The sequence below is a fragment of the Oncorhynchus clarkii genome, chromosome 25 (assembly GCF_045791955.1).
Source record: "Oncorhynchus clarkii lewisi isolate Uvic-CL-2024 chromosome 25, UVic_Ocla_1.0, whole genome shotgun sequence".
Lineage (NCBI taxonomy): Eukaryota > Metazoa > Chordata > Actinopteri > Salmoniformes > Salmonidae > Oncorhynchus > Oncorhynchus clarkii.
Window position 1 is genome coordinate 27,570,803 of NC_092171.1, and position 26,503 is coordinate 27,597,305.

The 26,503-nt window shown below is 46.5% G+C and overlaps 1 protein-coding gene across 1 annotated transcript; it reads right to left on the minus strand.

The window, feature by feature from the left end:
* On the minus strand, positions 1–26,228 carry LOC139383611 (protein only RNase P catalytic subunit). Its single transcript, XM_071128167.1, is given in 12 exon segments — positions 1–132; positions 411–543; positions 545–584; positions 746–926; positions 11,124–11,231; positions 24,519–24,651; positions 24,815–24,862; positions 24,977–25,055; positions 25,058–25,464; positions 25,466–25,529; positions 25,532–25,900; positions 26,225–26,228. Coding segments are annotated over 12 exon segments (1,698 nt in total).
* Between the last annotated feature and the right edge of the window lie 275 nt (positions 26,229–26,503).

Consider the following 26,503-nt stretch of genomic DNA (forward strand, 5'->3'; position numbering starts at 1 on the left):
TTATTTTGCCCTGGTGAGACAAAGACACTTCTGGGGAACTAAATAAGTTTATCTCTCTGCCCCATTCTCATCATAGTGGATGTGACAGGAGCCTCCATTTGTCTGGACAATGGTGTCATAACTTGACATCCTCTGAAAAAAAAAGTAACAGAACACCACAAGAATTATAATAACCTCAAACACACACATGCCATGCATTTATTTATTTGGGGCTCCGAGTGGCACAGCAGTCTAAGGCACTGCATCTCAGTGCTAGAGACATAACTACAGACACCCTGGTTCAAATCCTGGCTGTATCCCTGTGCGATAGGGCGGCGCACAACGTTCATTTTAGGTCCCCATATAGACAACATGCATTTATGCATTGATTTATAATAAATAAGCAAGCTCCATCTCCCTTTTACTTTCACCTGGAATCGTACACTCTTTCCCAGAGTGTAACTGCTCAGCACCAGCTAGTGCCCTCTCTGCCACTTGAAGAAGAGGCGTCGAGTAGCACCATCGGGCAGGCAGGCCTTGTGGTCCCGCATCAGGTCCCAGCTCAAAGTTACAGTGGTTCCCAGAGTGCAGTGTGGCACTCAGAACTGTCAAACAACCAGAGGTGTCAAGAACCAAACAAACCCAAAGAATACACAATGTATTGCACACAAATACACAGAGTGGATAAAACATTAAGAACACCTTTCTAATACTGCGTTGCCTAATATGATCCTCCAGAAAGCTTTGGTTTGTAAAGACATAGGACTGAGTTTGTAAGACAGAGTATACAGCTGAACTCACATGTCAGTGAAGAAGCAGTGGGCCTTCTGTTGGGCCAGGCTCATGTCATGTCTGTCCCAGCTGCGTGAGGGCCGTTGCATGTGCTTCCTCCACAGGACCAGAATGACCAGGCCCTGTCGCTCCAGCTCTGACACCACCACCAGGAGCTGCATGTAAACACAGACATTTAGCCATCATCACTTATGTCACACTCATTTCTTTGCAAATTTTAACAAAATGTTTGTTGCATGCCAGCCTTAATAAACATTATTTTGCTTTTAGAAGATCAACAAAGGTTAGCCAATATAATGCATTGCATTTAGGGTGAACATTCTATCCGTCAATATAAGATTTTTATGAATGAAAGAACACAATGCATTCGCCCATTGGGATGAATACTCAGTCAGTCATGTGTTACCTTCATTCACTTCCTCTGTAGGGAATTTCCCTGGTTGAGTCTGAGACAAGACACATTCTTTTTTTTTGTATTTTTTTTTTTAACTATGCAGGTCAGTTAAGAACAAATTCTTATTTACGATGACGGCCTACATCAGCTATAGATACATTAATTCTCAATGCTTAACCATTGTTTTGGCTTTTTTTGGTATTAACTATTGGTTTACTCAGGTAGGGTTGCAAAAATCCAGTAACTTTCCCAAATTTCCCTGGTTTTCCAGAAAACCCGATTCGAGTTCCTGTACAACCCTACTCAGCAGTGATGATGATGGGAGTTATTTTCTACAGGATATTGCATATTTTCCACTTTTGACAAAAAAAGGGGATATTAAAAAGCTGATTGCAATCTTTATATTACTTTGCTATCAATTTGCACCTGTTTGACTGAGATAATTACATTTTTTGTCTCATTCATCTCATCTCTGCAACTTTTTCCTAGGTTCCTTGCTGCAAATGAGAATTGCTGTAAATTAGAATATGTTCAGTCAACATACCTGGTGAAATAAGGGTTAAATAAAGAGGACCTGTGCAAACACCATGCCATTATTTGGCACTTTTTAAAAAGATCACACCTAGGGCCGTGGCAGTCATGACATTTTGTTTGCTGGTTATTGTCATGCAAAAGTAATTAACATAATCGGCATACAAGTGTAAGGTTCTGCTTTTCTTTTCTTAGTCAACCTTGTGTTCTGTCTTTCATTTTTGTTCATTGATTTCACCTGTGTTCGTTTCTCACCTGGTCTCATCAGCTCCCTAATTAGTTCAGTTCTTTCTGTTTGAATGGTTGTGAGGTATTGTTTGTTTTTGACTGCCTACCTGTGTATGACCATTGCCTGCGACCACGTTCCTGCCTTCCGTGAAGGCTTAATAAACATCTGCCGTGCTCTGTGTGTGAATCTACACCTTTTTCTCCCTGAGTATTCATTACAACAAGCTGGTGATGCACGCCTTTGGAACATCTACATTTAAGTTGAATAAATCAATTGAATATACACCATGACAATAAATCCATTATTTATTTTAGGCAGGTCTAAAGAAACATGACATGAATAAAATGTATTTCAGAAGAACAGAATATGTTTTGGCCTACTGTATGTTGTCTGGCTATACGTCATGGCATAGGCTGAAGGCTTGTACATTTAACAATCAGTGGAGGATCCTCATAAGAGGAAAGGGAGGATTTCCTAAAAAATAAAAATAGTCAAGTATTTAAAAAGTTATAATTTTTATGCTGAACTAAAATATAAACTCAACATGTAAAGTGTTGGTCCTGTTTTTCATGAGCTGAAATAAGAAATCCCTGAAATTATGCATACACACAAAAAGCTAATTTCTCTAATTTTGAGCACAAATTTCTTTACATTCCTGTTAGTGACAGGTGTGACATATCAAGAAGCTGATTAAACAACATGATCATTACACAGGTGCACTTTGTGCTGGCGATAATAAAAGGCCACTCTAAAATGTGCAGTATTTACTCTAAAATGTCTCAAGATTTGAGGGAGCGTGCAATTAGCATGCTGGCTGCACATTAGCATGCTGTTAGCATGCTGACTGTCCACCAGAACTGTTGCCAGAGAATTTAATGTTAATTCCTCTAACATAAGCCACCTCCAATGTTGTTTTCGAGAATTTGGCAGTAGGTCCAACCTGCCTCACAACCGCAGACCACGTGTAACCATGCCAGCCCAGGACCTCCACATCCGGCTTCTTCACATTTGGGATCGTCTGAGACCAGCCACCCAAACAACTGATGAAACTAAGGAGTATTTCTGTCTGTAATGAAGCCTTTTTGAGGGGAAAAACAAATTCTAATTGGCAGGGTCTGGCTCCCCAGTGAGTAGGTAGGCATATGCCTTCCCAGGCAACACCCATGGCTGCGTCCCTGCCCAGTCATGTTAAATTAGGGCCTCATGAATTTATTTAAATTTACTGATTTCCTTATATCAAATCAAATCAAAGTTTATTTGTCACGTGCGCCGAATACAGTGAAATGCTTACTTACAGGCCCTAACCAACAAAGTAAAAAATAGGTATTAGGTGAACAATAGATTAGTAAAGAAATAAAAAAACAACAGTAAAAAGACAGTGAAAAATAACTGTGGCGAGGCTATAACAGTAGCGAGGCTATATACAGGCACCGGTTAGTCTGGCTAATTGATGTAGTATGTACATGTAGGTATGGTTAAAGTGACTATGCATATATGATAAACAGAGAGTAGCAGTAGCGTAAAAGAGGGGTTGGGGGGTGGTGGGTGGTGGGACACAATGCAAATAGTCTGGGTAGCCAATGTGCTGGGGCACTGGTTAGTCGGGCTAATTGAGGTAGTATGTACATTAATGTATTGTTAAAGTGATATGCATATATGCTAAACAGAGTGTAGTAGCAGCATAAAAGAGGGGTTGGGGGGGAACAATGCAAATAGACCTGGTAGCCATTTGATGACCAGTTCAGACGTCTTATGGCTTGGGGGTAAAAGCTGTTGAGAAGCCTTTTGGTCCTAGACCTGGTGCTCTGGTACCGCTTGTAGTGCGGTAGTAGAGAGAACAGTCTATGACTGGGGTGGCTGGGATCTTTGACAATTTTTAGGGCCTTCCTTTGACACCACCTGGTGTAGAGGTCCTGGTTGGCAGGCAGCTTAGCCCCAGTGTAGTATTGGAACGTACGCACTATCCTCTGTAGTGCCTTGCGGTCAGAGGCCGAGCAGTTGCCGTACCAGGCAGTTATGCAACCAGTCAAGATGCTCTCGATGTTGCAGCTGTAGAACCTTTTGAGGATTTGAGGACCCATGCCAAATCTTTAAAGTTTCCTGAGGGGGAAAAGGCTTTGTGGTGCCCTATTCATGACTGTCTTGGTGTGTTTAATGGTTTATTGTCATGGTGATCAATCTAGGTTGTTGGTGATGTGGACACCAAGGAACTTGAAGCTCTCAACCTGCTCCACTACAGCCCCATCGATGAGAATGGGGGCGTACTCGGTCCTCCTTTTCATGTAGTCCTCAATCATCTCCTTAGTCTTGGTTACGTTGAGGGATAGGTTGTTATTCTGGCACCACCCGGCCAGGTCTCTGACCTCCTCCCTATAGGCTGTATCTTCATTGTCGGTGATCAGGCCTGCCACTGTTGTGTCTTCTGCAAACTTAATGATGGCGTTGGAGTCGTGCCTGGCCACGCAGTCGTGGGTGAACAGGGAGTACAGGAGGGGACTGAGCACGCACCCCTGGGGGCTCCAGTGTTGAGGATCAGCGTGGCAGATATGATGCTACCTACCCTCAGCAAATGGGGGCAGCCCGTCAGGAAGTCCAGGATCCAGTTGCAGAGGGAGGTGTTTAGTCCCAGGGTCCTTAACTTAGTGATGAGCTTTGAGGGTACTATGGTGTTGAACGCTGAGCTGTAGTCAATGAATAGCATTCTCACGTAGGTGTTCCTTTTGTCTAGGTGGGAAAGGGCAGTGTGGAGTGCAATGGAGATTGCATCATCTGTGGATCTGTTTGGGCGGTATGCAAATTGGAGTGGGTCTATGGTTTCTGGGATAATGGTGTTTATGTGAGCCATTACCAGCCTTCGGAAGCACTTTATGGCTACAGAAGTGAGTGCTATGTGTCTGTAGTCATTCAGGCAGGTTGCCTTAGTGTTCTTGGGCACAGGGACTATGGTGGTCTGCTTTAAACATGTCGGTATTTCAGACTCAATCAGGGACATGTTGAAAATGTCAGTAAAGACACCTGCCAGTTGGTCCGCACATGACCGGAGCACACATCCTGTTAATCTATCCCTGCAGCCTTGTGAATGTTGAACTACCTGTTTAAAGGTCTTACTCACATCGGCTACGGAGAGCGGGATCACACAGTCATCCAGAACAGCTGATGCTCTCATGCATGCCTCAGTGTTGCTTGCTTCGAAGCGAGCATAAAAGTGATTTAGCTCGTCTGGTAGGCTTGTGTCACTGGGCAGCTCTCGTGGCTGTGCTTCCCTTTGTAGTCTGTAATAGTTTGCAAGCCCTGCCACATAAGACGAGTGTCAGAGCCGGTCTAGTAAGATTCAATCTTCGCCCTGTATTGGTGCTTTGCCTGTTTGATGGTTCGTCGGAGGGCATAGCAGGATTTCTTATAAGCTTCCAAGTTAGAGTCCCGCACCTTGAAAGCGGCAGCTCTACCCTTTCGATCTACCCAGCCGCACCAATGTGTCGGAGGAAACACTGTGCACCTGGCAACCTTGGTTAGCGCGCACTGTGCCCGGCCCGCCACAGGAGTCGCTGGTGTGCGATGAGACAAGGACATCCATACCGGCCAAGACCTCCCTAACCCGGACGACGCTAGGCCCCCTGCATTAAAGTCACCGGCCACTAGGAGCGCTGCCTCTGGGTGCTCAATTTCCTGTTTGCTTATTTCCTTATAAGTGCAGTCGAAGTGTGGTCTTAGTGCCAGCATCCATCTGTGGTGGTAAATAAACAGAATATCCATGTCATCATTCAGTCACGATTCCGTGAAACATAAGATGTTACAGTTTTTGATATCCCATTGGTAGGATATTTGTGATCGTACCTTGTCTAATTTATTGTCCAATGATTGTACATTGACGAGTAATACTGACGGTAATGGCAGCTTTCCCACTCGCCTTCTGCGGATCCTTACGAGGCACCCCGCTCTGTGTCCTCTGTACCTGCATCTCTTTCTCTTGCCAATAACGGGGATGTTGGCCTCGTCGGATGTTAGCAGTATATCCTGTTCGTCCTGCTTGTTGAAGAAAAATCTTTGTCTAATCCGAGGTGAGTGATTGCTGTCCTGATATGCAGAAGCCCTTTTTTGCTGTAAGATACGGTGGCAGAAACATTATGTACAAAATAAGTTACAAATAACCCGAAAACCCCCCACATAATAGCACAGTTGGTTAGGCACCCGTAAAACTGCTGCCATTTCTTCCAAGGACATTTATATGAACTGTAACTCAGTAAAATCGTTTAAATTGTTGCATGTTGTGTTTATATTTTTGTTCAGTATAGATTAAACTATACTAAATATATTGAAGTCACCAAATAATTGATTTAAAAAAACTGTTTTGCAATTGTCTACAGTTGCCTCAGCCATTATTCTGTAGGGGAGCACCATGGTGTTGCCGGAGGACAGCTAGCTTTCGTTCTCCTCTGGTCACATTGACTTCAATACAAAACCTAGGAGGCTTATGGTTCTCACCCCCTTCCATAGACTTACACAGAAATTATGACAACTTCCGGAGGACATCCTCCAACCTATCAGAGCTCTTGCAGCATAAACTGACATTTCGTCCACCAAATCAAAGGATCAGAGAATTAATCTAGCACTGAAATCATAAGCTTTGTTCACTGGAACTCTTCCAAGTCAAGGTAAGCATTTGGTTTTATTAATGTATTGCCACCGGGGCAGGCCAGTGTAACTGCTAATCTGATTGCTGACTGTACACTGTACTGCATGATTTTAGCGGTTTTGACTATGATGTGACAACGATGTAGGCTGTGTGTAGCGGTTAGCGGTCATGATATGAAGTTTTGGCTTGGAAAGGTTTTTTCATCTGGTCACAGACAGCTGATGTGTTGTGCAAGTGAAGGGAAAAGGTGAGGAGGAGACTGAATAGATAGTTGCGAGAAGTAATTATATGTAGGTCTACAACGAGCAAAGTGATCATGCTGTTTTTATGTGGCTGCTATGAAAGTGAACTGTTAGCGTGTGATTAGGGGTGTATTCATTCCACCTACTCTGTTGAACCTTCACCTCACTAAAACCCCAGGTTCGATCCCAGGCTGTGTCACAACCGGCTGTGACCGGGGGTCCGATAGGGCGGTGCACAATTGGCCCAGCTTCACCTGGGTTAGGGAAGGGTTTGGATGGGCACCTGCAGGCTGGCTTTGGTCGTTAGTTGGACGGTGTCTCCTCCGACACATTGGTGCGGCTGACTACTGGGTTAAGTGGGCAAGTGTTAAGAAGTGCGGTTTGGCAGGTCATGTTTTGGAGGACTCGACCTTCGCTACATCTGAGCCCGTTGGGGAGTTGCAGCGATGAGACAAGATCGTAATTGGATCGCAATTGGATATCACAAAATTGGGGAGAAAAAGGGTGTAAACTAAAAATAATAAATAAAATAATAATGATGTTCAAAGCTGCAAAAATGTTTTGATACCCTTTCCCAGATCTGTGCCTCGACACAATCCTGTCTCGGAGCTCTACGGACAATTCCTTCAACCTTATGGCTTGGTTTTTGCTCTGACATGCACTGTCAACTGTGGGACCTTACATAGACAGGTGTGTGCCTATCCAAATCATGTCGATTCAATTTAATTTACCCCAGGTGGACTCCAATCAAGTTGTAGAAACATCTCAAGGATGATCAATGGAAACAGGATGCACCTTTGCTCAATTTCAAGTCTCATAGCAAATGGTCTGAATACTTATGTAAATAAGGTATTTCAGTTTTTATTTTTAATACATTTGCTAAATGTTCTAAAAGCCTGTTTTTGCTTTGTCATTATGGGGTATTGTGTGTAGATTGATGAGGGGAACAAATTATGTAATACATTTTAGAATAAGGCTGTAACGTAACAAAATGTGGAGAAAGTCAAAGGGTATGAAAAATTTCTGAATTTACTCAGTCCATCATTACTTTAGGCCTATGTATAAGGTCTAATATGCATATGGGTGTTTGGAATTAATCATCACCTCTGAAAGTGCTGTCCATTTCATTGCACTCTCTTGGCATTCTCTCAACCAGCTTCACAAGTTAGTCACCTGGAAAGCATTTCAATTAACAGGTGTGCCTCGTTAAAAGTTCATTTGTGGAATTTCTTTCCTTCTTAATGCATTTGAGCCAATCAGTTGTGTTGTGACAAGGTAGGGCTGGTATATAGAAGATAGCCCTATTTGGTAAAAGACCAAGCTCATATTATGGCAAGAACAGCTCAAATAGACAAAGAGAAATTAGTCAATCATTACTTGAAAGACATAAAGGTCAGTCAATACGGAACATTTCCAGAATTTCAAAAACCAAGCACTATGCACTATGCACTATCAAGCACTATGATGATGAAACTGGCTCTCGTGAGGACCACCACAGGAAAGGAAGACCCAGAGTTACGTCTGCTGCAGAGTTACGTCTGCTCACTAGAGTTACCAGCCCCGGAAATTGCAGCCCAAATAAATGCTTCACAGAGTTCAATTAACAGACACATCTCAACATCAACTGTTCAGAGGAGACTGTGTGAATCAGGCCTTCATGGTCAAATTGCTGCAAAGAAACCACTACTAAAGGACACCAATAAGAAGAAGAGACTTGCTTGGGCCAAGAAACACGAGCAATGGACATTAGTTTGGTGGAAAGCTGTCCTTTGGTCTGATTAGTCCAAACTTGAGATTTTTGGTTCCAATCGCCGTGTCTTTGTGAGATGCAGAGTAGGTTAACAAATGATCTCTGCATGTTTGATTCCCACCATGAAGCTTGGAGGTGGAGGTGTGATGGTGTGATAGAGATACGCCATCCCATCTGGTTTGAGCTTAGTGCGAATATCATTTGTTTTTCAACAGGACAATGACCCAACACACCTCTAGGCTGTGTAAGGGCTATTTGACCAAGAAGGAGAGAGATGGAGTGCTGTATCAGGTGACCTGGCCTCCACAATCACCTGTCCTCAACCCAATTGACATGGTTTGGGATGAGTTGGACTGCAGAGTGAAGGACAAGCAGCCAACAAGTGCTCAGAATATGTGGGAACTCCTTCAGAACTGTTGGAAAAGCATTCCAGGTGAAGCTGGTTGAGAGAATGCCAAGAGTGTGCAAAGCTGTCATCAAGGCAAAAGGTGGCTACTTTGAAAAATATAAAATATATATAAAATATACTTTTTTGGTTAGTACATGATTCCATATGTGTTATTTCATAGTTTTGGTGTCTTCACTATTATTCTACAATGTAGAAAATAGTAAAAATAAAGAAAAACCGTTCAATGAGTAGGTGTGTCCAAACTTTTGACTGGAACTGGAAGTGTTTATTGATTATCGATTGTGTTTGCATTGATGTCAGAGTGGTTAGAGGGACAATAGAGCCCTTAGTACCAGGCCATTAGGACCTGGTGATCATTAGCGAGTTGAGTACTACTAATGCATGTCCAGAGTGCATAAAAGGAGATTACCATGATTCAACGGTCACTTCGAATTTTTACTGGGGTCATGACTCAGGACTGCAGGTGTTGCAGTAATTTGGTCACCACAACAGCCCTAATCACACCCTGTTCTCTTTCTGTCCACTCTAGATGAGGAAGTGTTGACCTGGGAACAGCCGGTGGGTGTGGCTGTGTTCTGCTAACTCATCATGGGGGAAGTGAGCTTGGAGTAGCAGGTGTAAGGTTTACCAAGTAAAGCTTGAGACAAGAGCCATGAACCTTTAGCTGTAACCTTTATATTTCTCACCTCATTGTTGTATCCGTTTTAGTTTCTCATTCTCTCTTCTAGCAAGAAGAGGAAGATGGAAAAAAATCAACACAGAATAATTATTTAATTACGCAATGATTTCTATATTAAAAGTCATTGCTTATTGCAAATATCTGTTAATAGTAGATTCATGGTTTTACACACAAAAAAAAACTCTGACGTGTCTAGTTGTCCGATGTGGTTGATGCTGCAGACGTGTGGGTTGGGGAGATGTGGCCTTTAGCTCATAACTGGGATGGAAGTTTACCCCACACACACACTTGAAATACTGATGTTAGTCATGTGAGAACCGGAGAGGAAACCCCCCCCCAATAAGGCATCAGGGTCTGTAGGTGTGCTGAAACAATACTCTCTGTGCTGCGATTATACAAACACAGAACTCTTATATTTTTAAATATAAAAAAGAAATGTATTATTTATTTATTTATTTGAAAGCAGTCAGTTATTTGAAAGCAGTCAGTGCAGTCAGTGACCTGAGGCCACAGCCCCTCCTGCTCACTTCACCTGTCAGAGAAACAATAATGCCACACAGTTGTGGGGAGTTGGAGGGAGGAAAAGGAATGTCATTATTCACACTGTGTGGTCAGACTGTGGTGACTGAGGGTTCTGCTTACAGATAGAAACCCACAGAGTATGGTTAGGCTATGAACAAATGTATACCCATCTTTCCCACAGGATCCAATCTAAACAACAGCCTCCCACATCACATTGCAGCTGTGACAATGCCATCTCCACTGTGTCTCAAGTGGGGGAAGACTGGCATTACAACTAAGTCACTTCAATGGAATTCAAGACGTTCCCTTTCAGGATATTTGTATTTGGCTCTATCCGAGGGGTCTATCAGAGGGGGAGGCAGGTAGCCTAATGGTTAGATAGATGATGATGACTGATGCTCGACCACTCAAGTAGTAGGAAATCCAGATTAAGGAAATCCACCCATTGCATTGGGAGATCGCTTTTTGAGTGACACGGACTGTGGTTTGCTTAGTTTGGAAGACAGAGGAAGAGTAACAGTGAGTCAGCATGAACCTAAACACACTAACATGAGCTGTTGCCTTGCCAACTGGAAATGGTAACAGCAGCTGTGGGTGTTCATTATGTTCTAATAGCTACTGTAGAGAAGGGCAGGAGAAGGCATGGAAGGAGAGGGCTGGGCAGGGCACTGCACGGCAGGAGAGGGCAGGGCTGGGACGTGGAGATTCCATCAGCTGCAGTCTAATTGCACTGCAGAAGCCACATCAATAACACATCTCAACCTTATGTGTCAGATCTTATGGTCAGATCAACAGTGCCAACCTAGGCTCGGAACATTTCGTACCATCTTGCTCAGATTGTTGCTCCATTGAGTTTGGCAGGTCACTGCCTTAAGGCAAGACCTTGTCTATTTTCTTAACTCATGACAATTATATATTCTGGATTCACACCGCCAGATATGAGAGATCTGGCAGAGCACTCACCATCTGCGACTGGTTCCCTTTGATGCCCATGTTGGCAACTTTGAAACCATCTATGACCATGTCAAAGGCCGGCTTCCACTTGACAAAGTTCTTGAAGCTCTCCAGCTCCTAGGAGAGGGAGAAACATTTGGTTACCCAAGCTACATATTTGGTGAAATGCTTTGTGCTTCCATTTTAAATGTTTGTGCATGTCAAGTGCATATCATATGTAATATTGACATTTTTATGATGCATTTCACTGTCTCACAGCTATCAAATATCTAAATATTAGGTGAAATATAAAGGGGGTGGGGGGGATTCACATGCTGGAACAATATCACTTCATGACAAAAACAGACTTGAAAGTTACAAGCACCAACTCACGTTGCATGCCTGACTGTACACAACAAGGATGACTTTTAGTAACAGGGCAAGACTTGTTAAACATTTACTGAACTTGACAGCCAGACCTTCCCTTTTTTTGTCATGTTTTTCTTTTCTTGTTTCCATTTCAATGGGAACCTGGACTAGCTCCAATATATGAGTCTGGCAGTACACAGTACAGTGGGGGAATTTCTGGCTGGACCACATGCCAACTCCAGGCCACACCTCTACATGTCTGTCTATCATGTACATTGTACACTGTATGTATGCATAGGTCTCTCGTGTTGCTGTCACTGCTGCATTGGAAATAGAGATCCATTTACATTTCATTGGTAGGAGGTTGGTAAATACTGGTCATACATGTCTAAATCTAAAGTATTTTGCTGAACTAAAATGTTTCTTAAAAAAGGATTTCATCACGTATATGCAAATATGTTCCTCATGTTTCCAGAGAATGCAACCAGACTGACCAACTGCAGCCTACACACAGGAGATTACAGTAGGACACTGCAGAGTCCATTCATTGTTCAACAAATCATGTTGTATAAGTGTCTATTATACAATACTGTAGCCATGGGAACAGGCCACTACTTTCACTTCTTTGTCTCCACGATGCAAATAGCCTGAGAAATCCCCCGCCACACCCCAACACAAACCTCAAAGTCCACCAGAACAACAGTACTGTATACCCTTGCAAAATACTAACCATTCTTCAAGTAGGCTCCAACTGCTTGATTGTACTGTACCTTTGAGAATAAAAAATGCAGATAATAATTCTAAAAAGAATTGTAGCTTATTTGACTAAAGCTAGTAACTTGTCCCTTGTAGTGTCAGCTGTGTGAGTTGTGTCAGTTGCTCTGTCTAGTGGTGTCAATTTTTTATTTTTTCCATTTGGTTTACACTTTTTATATTATGCACTTCGAGATTATTCTGTATAATAAAAAGCACTTTGCAAATGTAATAAATTATTATTATGACTTTTATTTTTAATAGCATTGCAGTGAGACATCTGTATAGAATGGTAAGAGGAAGAATATTTGGGGAATCCCTCTTTTGTGCAGAAAGGAGAAAGTTCTGAAATAAATTACATTCAGAAGTCAAGAAATGTTCAGGCCCTGTTTCAGGCCATTTTGCACTTTGGGTTTCATCCCGCTTTTATATATGTTGCTTTAATAAATTCAGGAGTTCTAAACCTGCGACTGCCTCCTGCAAGCTCCTCTCTACACTTGTGACAGAATGACCGACCCACGAGAACGACCCACGAGAACAGGAAGCAGCAGGACATCCTGACCTCTCCGCTACAGGAACAAAGTTCCACTACCACGACTCGTGCCTGGAGCACCTCAAGACTGCCATGGACGAGGTGCTCCAGACTGTACGCCAGCTGCAGGCTAAACCGCCACCTTCCCAGCTCCCTGCGGTCATTCCAGCCACCCCACTACCATCTACCCGGTCTGATTAGAAACCTCCACCTGCACCTCCCGGAGCGGTTTCACAGCACCCCAGCTCACTGTAGGGGTTTTAACCTGCAGTGTGACCTCCACCTTGCCTGTCATGCTGGGACGGCCTCCGAGAGGGACAAGGTGGCAATGGTGATCTCGACAGGCCGGAATCTGGAATGGGCACAAGCTGTCTGGGAGAGGGACGGTCCAGAAGTGCAGTCCTATGAGCGCTTCACCCAACTCTTCCGTGCCGTTTTCGACCACCCTACAGAGGTCCAATAGGGAGGTGAGCATTTCCTCCATCTACTCCAGGGGTTCAGGAGAGCGTCTGAGTACGCTCTGGATTTCCGGACGGTGGCTGCGCCCACTGGCGACCAGGCCCTGTTGACGGTTTCCCGCAGTGGGCTACAGGCGGATGTCCAGACCGAGCTGTCCTGTTCCGATGAGGACCTTATGCTGGACCAGCTCATCGCCATTGCCATCCGCCTGGATAATCTCCTGCGTGCCCGTTGTCGCCCATCCCGGGGGTTCCTTCTCTCTGTCCACCCAGCCCGTCCTCCTTCCTGTCACCTTCCCGGACTATCCTGGCCCCCCACGGAGTCCTGTCCTAGTGGACTCATGTTCTGCAAGCAATTTCCTAGACCAGTCAGAAGGTCTTATCATTACACATTCCTCTAGTCCCTTTACAACCTCCTATCCCAGTCCTTGCCCTAGACAACTGTCCCCTAGGAACAGGACTGGTGTGCCAGACCATGATTCCCATTTCCCTCACAGTTGCCACAACCACCATGAACCCATCACTTTCCTCATCTTAGACTCTCCTGCACACCCCGTAGTTTTAGGTTTCCCCTGGTTACAGTTGCATAACCCCAGGATATCGTGGACAGAGAGGAGGTTGTTGGGTTGGTCGCAGGAGTGTCAAGGGAGGTGTCTATCTGTGCCACCTCTGTGGAAAGTCCGGACCAGGCCACCCACGTCCCTATCCCGGAGGAATACTGGGACCTGCAGGTTGCTTTTTTGAAGACTTCTGCCATGTGCCCCTCTCTCCACCCTCCTGAAGGGAGGTCCTCAACAGCTGCGCTGGACTGAGGCCAACAAAGCCTTCCGTGCGCTCAAGAAACGTTTTACGAATGCACCTGTTCTGGCTCATCCTGATCCGTCTGTGCCCTTCATCGTGGAAGCGGACGCCTCCGAGGTTGGAGTAGGAACTGTTCCCTCCCAATGCACTGGATCGCTGTCTAAATTCCATCTATGCTCCTTCTACTCACGGAAGCTGTCTCCTGCAGAGCGAAATTAGGACATGGGGGATCGTGAGTTGCTGGCCATCAATAAGTCACCGAAAACATGGTGGCACTGGCTGGAGGGTGCTCAAACACATTCCTGATTTGGATGGACCACCGGAACCTAGAGTATATTCGAGCAGTGAAGAGGCTGAACCCGTGTCAATAATACAATAGAAAAGCCTATATACAGTGTGTGCAAATGAGGTCGGATAAGGGAGGTAAGGCAATAAATAGGCCATAGTGGCAAAATAATTACAATATACCAATTAAACACAGGAGTGATAGATGTGCAGAAGATGAATGTGCAAGTAGAGATACTGGGGTGCAAAGGAGCGAAATAAATAAATAACAGTATGGGGATGAGATAGTTGGATGGGCTATGTACAGGTGCAGTGATCTGTGAGCTGCTCTGACAGCTGGTGCTTAAAGTTAGTGAGGGAGATATGAGTCTCCAGCTTCAGTGATTTTTTTGTTTGATTTGCCATTCGTTCCAGTCATTGGCAGCAGAGAACTGGAAGGAAAGGCGGTCAAACGAGGAATAGGCTTTGGGGGTGACTAGTGAAATATACCTGCTGGAGCGCGTGCTACAGGTGGGTGCTGCTATGGTGACCAGTGAGCTGAGATAACCCGGGGCTTTACCTAGCAAAGACTTATAGATGACCTGGAGCCAGTGGGTTTGACTTTACCCTCTCCTAGTGGCAGGGATCTAAGAACATCAAGGCCAATACGGTGTCCCGAGTGCATGGGACAGAGGATCCGAGGGAGAAAGTGACACCCATTGTTCCCCCGTCCCGCATTGTGGCTCCTGCTGTGTGGACGCGGACATCCGTTAAGCCCTGCGACAGGAGCCCTCACCTGCCCACTGTCCCGAGGCGAGTACCTACATGCCCTCTGATGTGCGGGAATGTCTCCTCGCCTGGGCACACACTGTGTCGGGGCATCTGGGTATAGCCCGTACTATCGAGTGTCTCTCCGCCAAGTACTGGTGGCCCACCTTGGCTCAGGGGTATACATCTCTTCATGCTCCACCTGCGCAGAGAGCAAGACACCGAGACGCCTCCCCTATGGCAAACTCCACCCGCTGCCGGTTCCACAACGAACCTGCTCCCATCTCTCCGTGGACTTTGTCACAGACCTTCCCCCCTCTGAGGGCACACCACCATCCTGGTCATTGTGGACCGGTTTTCCAAAGCCTGTGGTTTGATTCCTCTGCCTATTCTCCCTATGGACATGCAGACCGTGGAGGCTCTCTTCTCTCATGTCTTCCGGCACTATGGGATTCCGGGGGACATTGTGTCTGACCGTGTGGTCCTCAGTTCACCTCCCATGTCTGGAAGGCCTTCATCGAATGACTGGGTGTCACGGTCAGCCTCACCTCTGGGTACCGTCCCCAATCAAATGGGCAGGTGGAAAGGGTAAATCAGGAACTGGGTAGGTACCTTCGTAGTTACTGTCAGGACCGGCCTGGGAAGTGGGCTGCGTTTCTGCCTTGGGCAGATCATGCACAAAACTCCCTCTGTCACTCCTCCACTAACCTCGCACCCTTTCAGTGTGTTCTAGGCCATCAGCCGGCCCTGGCACCCTGGCACTGGAGTCAGATAGAGGCTCCTGCGGTGGACGAATTGGTTCCAGCGCGCCGAGGAGGTATGGAACACAGCGCACACCCATCTCCAGCACGTCGTCAATTACCGTATCTCACCCTCATTTCATGTATGTCCCTTGGCAAGTGCTGGACTCCACGACGCACCTCCCCCTCCCTTGGACGGCGAGGGGGCCCCGGCGTACTCTGTCCGCAGCCTGTTGGACTCACGGCGTTGTGAGGGGTCTCTCCAGTACCTGGTCGACTGGGAGGGGTACGGTCCCGAAGAGCGGTGCTGGGTTTCGGCGCGGGACGTCCTAGACCGGTCTCTCATTCTGGACTTCCACAGGCGTCGGGCTGATTGACCTCCCTCTCCTGTCCAGCTCAGGGGTTCAGCATCACCGGCTTTCTAGTTGCTGCCGAACCTGCTACAGGCAAACGCCATTCACTCGTCAATCCCGGACTTGTCACGTCATCATTACACACACCAGGTTCCAATTCCCATTCCATCACTGTATATATATACTCCCTGTCATTTGTCTTTGTCGGTCATTGTAAATGTTGCTTGTTTTCCTGAGAGGAATCTCTTCTACTATTTCCTGAGTACTTTATTATTTTGCACTTTGGGTTATGTCCTGCTTTTATATATGTTGCTTTAATAAATTCAGTAGTTCTAAACCTGTGACTGCCTCCTGCCAGCTCCTCTATACACGTGTGACAAGTAGGAAGAGATTCTTTCACATTTGATGGCTCTTCATTGTTCTTGCACAATTAAGTTATCAATGTGGAAAAAGGACAGAAGTCTGAGAAACAATTTTATCAACTAGATAAAATGTCTAAAAGCACTGAGGAGCCTACATATTAAATGCATTAGGCTACACAGTGACATTCCACAACTATTCTACAAAAATCCCCCAACCTCCCCAATCTCCCAAAACAAAAGGCGGGCCTGCTGGTAAATGAACACAGGTGAAACCAATAAACAGAAAGGGGGGAAAGGGATCAGTGGCAGCTAGTAGGCCGGTGACGACGACCGCCGAGCGCCACCCGAACAGGAAGGGGAGCCACCTTCGGTAGGAGTCGTGACACCACCCATGTCTGTGATCTAATTACGTCTAGTCTAAAGCAAAATAAACCATTTGTTTAAGTTCTATGGCTGGGTCTATATTCTAAAAAACCCTGTCAACTTGTTTCAAAATGTCAGTGTAAGATTATTTTGTGTTTATGCTATGCCTTTACCTCTAAAAGTATTGATTGGGACAGAAAGAGAAATTGGCTAATACAAAGCTGTATTGTGAATCCTAGACAAAAATTATGCAGATGCTTTTCAATTGGTTCTGAACGCATTGTTCATCAAATCAAATCTATTTATATAGCCCTTCGTACATCAGCTGATATCTCAAAGTGCTGTACAGAAACCCAGCCTAAAACCCCAAACAGCAAGCAATGCAGGTGTTGAAGCACGTTGGCTAGGAAAAACTCCCTAGAAAGGCCAAAACCTAGGAAGAAACATAGAGAGGAACTAGGCTATGAGGGGTGGCCAGTCCTCTTCTGGCTGTGCCGGGTGGAGATTATAACAGACCATGGCCAAGATGTTCAAATGTTCATAAATGACCAGCATGGTCAAATAATAGGTCTGGGACAGGTAGCACGTCCGGTGTACAGGTCAGGATTCCATAGCCGCAGGTAGAACAGTTGAAACTGGAGCAGCAGCATGGCCAGGTGGATTGGGGACAGCAAGGAGTCATCAGGCCAGGTAGTCCTGAAGCATGGTCCTAGTGCTCAGGTCCTCCGAGAGAGAGAAAGAAAGAGAGAAAGAGAGAATTAGAGAGAGCATACTCAAATTCCCACAGGACACCGGATAAGACAGGAGAAGTACTCCGGATATAACAAACTGACCCTAGCCCCCCGACACATAAACTACTGCAGCATAAATACTGGAGGCTGAGACAGGAGGGGTCAGGAGACACTGTGGCCCCATCCGATGATACCCCCGGACAGGGCCAAACAGGAAAGATATAACCCCACCCACTTTGCCAAAGCATAGCCCCCAACCACTAGAGGGATATCTTCAACCACCAACTTACCATCCTAAGACAAGGCAGAGTATAGCCCACTGTTTCATGCGACAGACTTAACAAAAGTTGAACCTTGAAAAGAAAACACTGATGCTGCAGAGGAGCATGCAAGGAGCAACGCTCCAGTGCCAGGACTGAAGGCGTTAGTTTTCAGTGCCCCACAGTGGTTTCACTACATAAACTACTCACTCATGTAGACATGGGGGGTTAGAGTCCACCCACAAACACATGCGCACACACACACACACACACACACGCGCACACACGGATGCACACACACACACACACACACACACACACACACACACAAACAGAGCAGGCAGGGACTTTCCAGGGTCACTCATGTGAGAGCCTATTGAGGGCTGAAATGTGAAACTCTTTTGTGCAGTTTACAACTACAGTGGGCTAAAAACTGTCCAAGCTACGCCCAGAAATAAACATGTCACAAAAAGCTAGTGTTACCTAAAGCAAAAGAGAGGGATTACAGCTCAAAACAGGGATTTAACTGACATGAAGCAGCAGCGAATTGCATTTCCGAATTGCATAATAGCTTATTACTTTATTATACAATATGCATATCTTTATCAATACTGAAGATGCCAATTGCATGCTCGCTCTAAACTTGAGACATACGTGGCATTGTGTTGTGTGACAAAACTGCACATTTTAGAGTGGTGCAGGCCTACCTGCAGGCTCTGTTGCCCTGGCTGTAGGAGGGCACAAAGGAGCTCCTCTGGGAAGCGATGGAGGTGTCTCGCCTGCTTTCCCTGCTCTTGAGGGATGTGGCCAGCGTCAACAGATGGGCCATGGCGCAGGTGGTTACCTCCCAGCACCATCTCTGGCTGGCCCAATCCGGTCTGCCAGTAGCTCTCCAGAGCACATTTGCCACTCTCCCAATCTCCCCAGGGCGGACGTTTGGCCCAGGAGTTGATGACATTCTGGAGCGGACCGATAAGGTTCATAGAGACGCTGAGACGGTTCATGCCGCCTCCTCAGGCCGGGTCCAAGGCAGACGGACCGTCGCCACCCACATGCACCCGAACGATAGTGGGATCCCTCTCCTGCCCCATCGCCTCATGCCGAGGGATGACAGCAGGGAGGGGCACAGCATGCGGTGGAGCAACAACCTGTCAACCGTCACCACCACAGGGACGTACCTGGGGAACCCAGGCGCTTGGGGCACCTGAGGAGAGGTGGGCTACGGCAGGACCTCTGACACACCCTTCCCCGGCCGCTTCTCCCGGTCTCAAAGGGCAAAGTGGGGGGAGGGTGTGGAGTCCCACTGGGTGTTGTCAACAATGCTCGAGGGGTACCGACTCCAATTCCGGTGCCGGCCCTCATCCTTCAGGGGCCTTTGTGTCACCGCGGTGGCCGACCTCCTGAAGAAAACCCTGCTGCTGGAGATCTCCTCACTCCTGGACAAGCGTGCCATCCGCAGGATCGAGACATCAGAACGGCTAGGTGGGTTCTACTCCACCTAATTTGTGCTCCCAAAAAGAGACGGAGGATTTTGACCGATTCTGGACCTTCGAAACCTCAATGCGTACTTCCATGTTCCTGTTCACTCAGCTCATTGGCAGTACCTCCGATTCGCTTTCGAAGGGACAGCTAACAAATTCATGGTTCTTCCCTTCGGCCTCGCCTTGGCACACGCACTTTCACAAAGTGCATGGACGCTGTCCTGGCACCTCTCACGTCCTGAGGGTTGTTTATCCTCAATTACCTGAATGATTAGCTGATTTGTGCCCTGACCAGGACCTAGGTCCTGTCAGACAGAGACATGCTCCTGACCCACATTGCGGGCTGGGTCTGGCGCCCACCCAGAGGATGGCCTTCATTGGCATGGAACTGGACTCAGTTATCATAAGAGCACGCCTGCCCACCAGAAGGTTCAGGCGATCTTATCTTGTCTCGACCACTTTCGGCAGGAGCGGGTGGTATCCGCCCTGACCTGCCAACTCCTGTTGGGCTTGCTGACGGCAGCCTCGTTGCTGATTCCCCTGGGCCTGCTCCATCTCCGGCCTCTTCAACGGTTGTTCAACTCCCACCAGCCGCACCCGAAGCACCACCGTCACCGCCAGCTGTGGGTGACCGCCAGCTGTGGGTGACCGCACTGTGCCTCAAAGCATTGTTGAGGTGGCGCTGTCACTCCTTTCTCTCAGGTGGGTTGGAGATGCTGAGGATATGCCGCCGGGAGCTGGTCAGCACAGATGCCTCCCAGATCGGCTGGGGGGATGTGACCAAGGGCAGGTAAGCCAGCGGCTGTTGGCTACCCCCTTGGAGCAGCAGGCACATCAATACACTAGAGCTCCGAGATGTACTGCTGGCCCTGCGGTCTTTCCTTCCACATCTGAAGGGAAGACATGTCCTGGTGAAAATGGACAACACCACAGTGGTGGTTTACATCAACCATCAGGGTGGACTGAGGTCCCACCACCTCCATCTTATGTCACGGGAGCTCCTTCTCTGGTCTCAGGGACATCTAGTGTCTCTACGCGCAGCGCACATACCTGGCATCCTGAATGTAGCTGTGGATATGTTCTTGAGGGAGGGCCCGCCACCATGGGACTGGAGTTGCACCTGTGGGACAAGTTCGGGAGGTCGCAGGTGGACCCATTTGCCTCCCTGGACAATGCACACTGCCTCCTGTGGTACTCCATGTCAGAGCTTGGATGCTCTGGCTCATGATTGGCCAGGGATGGAGCTTTACGCATTCCCCCCCTTTTCCCCTGATCCAGGCTGTGCTGGACAGGACCAGGATGGCGGAGCATCGTCTGCTGCTGGTGGCCCCATACTGTCCCAGACGACCCTGGTTCAGCCTTCTCCTTGCCCTGTTGACTGGGACACATTGGCAACTGCCCCTGAGACCCAACCTGCTGTTGCGGCTGGGGGAACTCTGTGGCATTCAAGACTACACCGCCTCAGTCTGTGGGCCTGGCTGCTAAACAGCACCAATGGTCCATGTTAGGACTACAGGAGGGCGAAATGAACACCATGCAGAGTACAAGGGCACCGGCTACAACCGCGGCATACCAGTTGCACTGGCGGTTATTATGCTCTTGGTGCACTGGTATTGAGGTTGTGCCCGAGTCATGCGGGGTGCAGTATGTCCTCCAATACCTGCAGTTTCCCTTGAATGAGGGCTTGGCAACCTCTACACTGAGAGGGTATTTGGCCGCTATATCTGCCTGCCATGTGGGGTGGATGGACAGGCCAGTGGGGCAACATCCCTTGGTCTCCAGGTTTATGAAGGCTGTTCGTCGCCTGCATCCAGCTTTGACCCGCTCAATGGCGAGCTGGGATCTGGATGTCTATGCAGCTTTGGCAAAGCTGCCATGAACCTTTGGAGTCTGCCTCCCTGAAACATCTCTCTATGAAGGTGGCTTTCTTGGTAGCGATTACTTCCATGTAGAGGGTGGGTGAGCTCCATGCTCTTTCGGTAAGTTCTGAGTGCTACCGGAAGGACCCCGGTGGGAGGAGTATATCTCTCCGCCTCAACCCTTCATTCCTCCCGAAGGTTCTGTCATACAAACATGTGAACATCCCTTTAATCCTGTCTGCTTACGACCCCCCCCGGCAGTGGCGGGGGAGCCTGGGCCTCCCTCCGGCATGCTGTGCCCTGTGCGGGCACTGGCTCCCTATGTGGAGCGGACACGGTCAGTGAGAACAACAGACCAGCTCTTTGTCTGCTATGGTGAGAGAGTCCTGGGGGCTGGGGTATCAAAGCAGAGGCTCTCTCACTGGATCATAGACATGATTATGCCAGCATACTGCTTGGCTGGAAGGCCAGTGCTGGGATCTGAGGTGGCACATTCAACACAAGGTGTGGCTGCGTCCTGGGCTCTACTGAGAGGAGTGCCCCTCGCTGATATCTGTGCTGCGTCCCTTTGCAGAAAAACAGCCCCAAAGCATGATGTTTCCACCCCCATGCTTCACAGTAGGTATGGTGTTCTTTGGATGCAACTCAGCATTCTTTGTCCTCCAAACACGACGAGTTGAGTTTTTACCAAAAAGTTATATTTTGGTTTCATCTGACCACATAACATTCTCCCAATCTTCTTCTGGATCATCCAAATGCTCTTTAGCAAACTTCAGACGGGCCTGGACATGTACTGGCTTAAGCAGGGGGACACGTCTGGCACTGCAGGATTTGAGTCCCTGGCGGCGTAGTGTGTTACTGATGGTAGGCTTTGTTACTTTGGTCCCAGCTCTCTGCAGGTCATTCACTAGGTCCCCCCGTGTGGTTCTGGGATTTTTGCTCACCGTTCTTGTGATCATTTTGACCCCACGGGGTGAGATCTTGCATGGAGCCCCAGATCGAGGGAGATTATCAGTGGTCTTGTATGTCTTCCATTTCCTAATAATTGCTCCCACAGTTGATTTCTTCAAACCAAGCTACTTACCTATTGCAGATTCAGTCTTCCCAGCCTGGTGCAGGTCTACAATTTAGTTTCTGGTGTCCTTTGACAGCTCTTTGGTCTTGGCCATAGTGGAGTTTGGAGTGTGACTGTTTGAAGTTGTGGACAGGTGTCTTTTATACTGATAACAAGTTCAAACAGGTGCCATTAATACAGATAACGAGTGGACGACAGAAGAGCCTCTTAAAGAAGAAGTTACAGGTCTGTGAGAGCCAGAAATCTTGCTTGTTTGTAGGTGACCAAATACTTATTTTCCACCATAATTTGCAAATAAATTCATTAGAAATCCTACAATGTGATTTTCTGGATTTTTTTTCTCATTTTGTTTGTCATAGTTGAAGTTTACCTATGATGAAAATTATAGGCCTCTCTCATCTTTTTAAGTGGGAGAACTTGCACAATTGGTGGCTGACTAAATACTTTTTTGCCCCACTGTAGCTCACATAACCACGGTTATATACGTATCCTTCGTTTTCATGGTTCGAGGTTAGGCCCCTTAGTTCCAGTGAAGGGTAATCTTAATGCTACAGCATACATTTTAGATGATTCTTTGCTTCCAACCTTGTGGCAACAGTTTGGGGGAAGGCCCTTTCCTGTTGCAGCATGACAATGCCCCTGTGCACAAAGCGAAGTCTATACAGAAATGGTTAGTTGAGATCGGTGTGGAAGAACTTGACTTGCTTGCACAGAGCCCTGACCTCAACCCCATCGAACACCTTTGGGATGAATTGGAATTGAAATGGAAGGCTGTTATAGCAGCCAAAGGGGGACCAACTCCATATTAATGACCATGATTTTGGAAGATGTTCGACGAGCAGCTGTCCACATACTTTTGGTCATGTAGTTTATCTGTACAAAAAGGAGTTCCCATTCTCCCATTAGGACAAAACAGAATTAACATGGTGTTTTCCCCACAGTAGTCTGTAGGTTATGTTGTGTATAAAGGCTTTCACACATCGCAATGAATGTGTATATAGCGTTCGTCTGCCGATCGTTTAGTGCGCTGTGTTTTAAGTACCACCCGCCGTAGACATCTGGCTGCCAACATTTTCACAAAATTGTATATGTAAAATCGGTGGGCAAATTACGTTCAGAGGTGCTAAGTACTCTCAGACTGTCAATGCTATTGTTGTGTGTGAGCCCTAAGGAGCATTAGGTACATAAGATAAGACTCAGTCTCAAAGAATTGTATGTTTCCTCCCATGCGTCTGAAGATTTCTTATTGATGAAACATAAATGGCCACATATAGGAACAGTGATAAATGGAGGAGCCTACAAGCAGCTATCATCAAACACTGCATTTAGACAGGCGGAAGAATTCTGACATTTTTGACCAATCACATTAGATCTTTCCACATCAGCCCTTTTTCTGAGCTGATCTAATTGTTCAAAAGACCAATTAGTGAAACAAAACTAGCAGATTTGGGCTGCCTGTCTAACAAAGCCAATGAGGTGCAACAGGTCTTTGCCAGTAAAGGCTGAAATGTATTTTGTCACCTACATATTGACCAGCCTTTGCTAGTGTCTGCAATGTGTGGCTGGACTGAGCTGACTGACTATGAGCGGGCTCAGTGGGGGATGCATAGAAAGACATGGGGAGCTAAATGTGCTGCAACTGGAAATCCCCATAATCTCATCTAATTGTGAAACATGCCTGATTCTTTGGAGGACATCTTGCTATTTAATCAGTAGACACCCAGCTCATACAAGAGGCCCCCATGCAGCAAATGATCTTGTCTAATTCAGGAATGAGATAAATCGTTAAACTACAGCAAACTCTAAGACTAAAGCAAGATCAGCCCTGAACAACACTGTATCATGCAATTATGCATTTTTCAGCTGATTAGTTTGATCAATACTTTTAAAATGTTTGCCCAAACATCCAGCACCAAAGGAATAGTTCAATGCAAAATCAAAAATGTGCAAATCTCACTGCATGCATCTGGAGAAATGCAGGAGAAATCTGCAGTTGCTTGACAATACAACCCTTTGCCATTAAATTCGCATCGTGCAGACTTGATTTAATACGACACTAGCACCATCTACTGGCCATTGTATCTATCTACTTTTACATGACGTGTTTGTTCAACCAAATGTACTCAAAAGGATCAGCTGATAAAAAAACATAAAGCTGACCTGTAGTGCAGACAGTTTGCATAATGTTTTTGGAGACTACCAGTGTGGTGATAGACAAGAGGGAGACAAATAAGAAAGAAAAAGAGGTTCCCAAACCTCTGGAGTGGTCTCATTTAAGACATCTCTGCCTTGGATCACATCCCCCATAACCCTATCCTTGAGCTGGGCGTACTCCTCCTGACTCTGTGTGATGAATTCCAGCTCTGCCTGACAGCTCAGACACAATCCCCTGGTTACAGGGGGTAAAGAGGCCAGAGGTAAAAAATTAATTCAATTTTCCAGCCATCTAGATTTATTTTAGAAGTATAGAAGTAGCCTATAAAGTGCTGATTAAAAATCTGAATTCATTAGGTCTAATGGTTTAATGAAGAGGAGAATGTTTATGTTGTTACCTGGGGTCTACGGTGGACCAGCTTCCACTCCACTTCTGGTCTAGAAGATTGGCAGGAGAGAGGAAGATATCATCATCACACTAAAATAGGCACAACCCATGCTTTGTCCCAATAATATTGTGTGATTGTAGGCCTATTCAGTAACCTATACTCAGGACTTACCTCTCAAACCAAGCTTTGATATCTTTATCCAGAGTCTCCATGGGATAGGTTGTCTGATAGGTTGTCTGGTTGTCTCTATATGAAGCAGGATGGACTGCAGCCCGTCCCCGTGGCCCTGATGAGAGAGGCCACACTGGAATAGGGCCTGTCATGTCTCCTGGTTGGGAATGAGGCCCTTCTCCATCAGTTCGGCATACAGGGCCCCGGCAGTGGCACCGTCACCATGCAGTACTGCCCCCATGATGGCATCGCCATACTTACGCGGTGATGGCCCTCTTGATGGGTGTGATAGCGCCTCCTTCCAGCGTTCTGATTGGCTGAAGTCCTTTATGAGCAGGCTGGAGGCCCTGGTGTCTAACGTAATGATTTGGCTCCTCATGATGTCATACTTGTTAAACACCTCCAAGTGGTGGCCACTGCCGACACACAGGGTGAGGTATTGAAGAAGCAGCTCGTAAGACAGTGTCCCGGTGTCCATGGCAACATAGGGACTTGGCCACGCTAATGTCTGTCCCATCGGCCAGCATTGATGCCATCATCGTCAAAGCGATGGGGGGTTCGGTGAAGTCAATTTGAGTCTCCCCCATTCTGAGGCAGTGAGAGGGTGGTCTGGGGGTTCCACTCTCTTATTCTTTCTGGGGAAGTCTGGTTCTTCCTCCTACAGGGCCGCCTCAGCCCTCTTCTTTTGGTATTCAGTGGTTATCTTAGCTGTTCCAGCAGCAAACACTGACTTGGAAAAAGGGGGCCTATCTCTGATATTGAAGTCCCTCTGTCTGTCTTCTTTCCTGTTGGTACCTTCATGTCTACTCACTCCTTTCATGCATAATAGTCTGGTACAACCTGATAGCTTGCTAATTGCATTATTTAGGGCAATAAAGCCAGGAGTGCTGGGATGAAAGTGTGGGCTAATGTATTTGAAGTTTTCTTGGTTTGTTTACAGAAAATATTTTGATGATACCAACTACTTTAACAATATTATTTTGTACACACTGTCAGTGTCAACTGTGCGGTCTCATGCCTCTGTTGTTCCAAAAACAGTTAAGTGAAGTTCAAACTAACATTAGCTAGCTAGCTGGAAGGGTCAAGACACATCCGTTGTCATTGTCTACAAGTAACAACCAGTTAACAGCTGATAATAACAGACTAAATAATATAGCTAAAGAAGAATTTACGGAGTATTGAGAATGAATGCCTGTGATCAGAAAGTTGAATTTCATGATGTCATAATCATGTCGATAGCCGACAAACCCATTGCAGGATTAGACAGATGGGTATACAGAGAAGGTTTACTTGGGTCCCGTTAGAGGTTGGGATGTTGATGTTGTAGTTTCAATGAGCAAGGCAGAGGCAAAAGGCCTGATATGGACAGTGATGCTGCAGAGATGGCAGGAGCAGTGGAATAGAGATACTAAGGGCAGGCATTTATTTCAAGTACAGAGGAAAGTCGGGGAGGGGAGGACGGCAGGAAGGGACAGAAGAGAGGAGGCTATTTTTACAAGATTAAGGGTGGGACACAGCCTGTTGAAT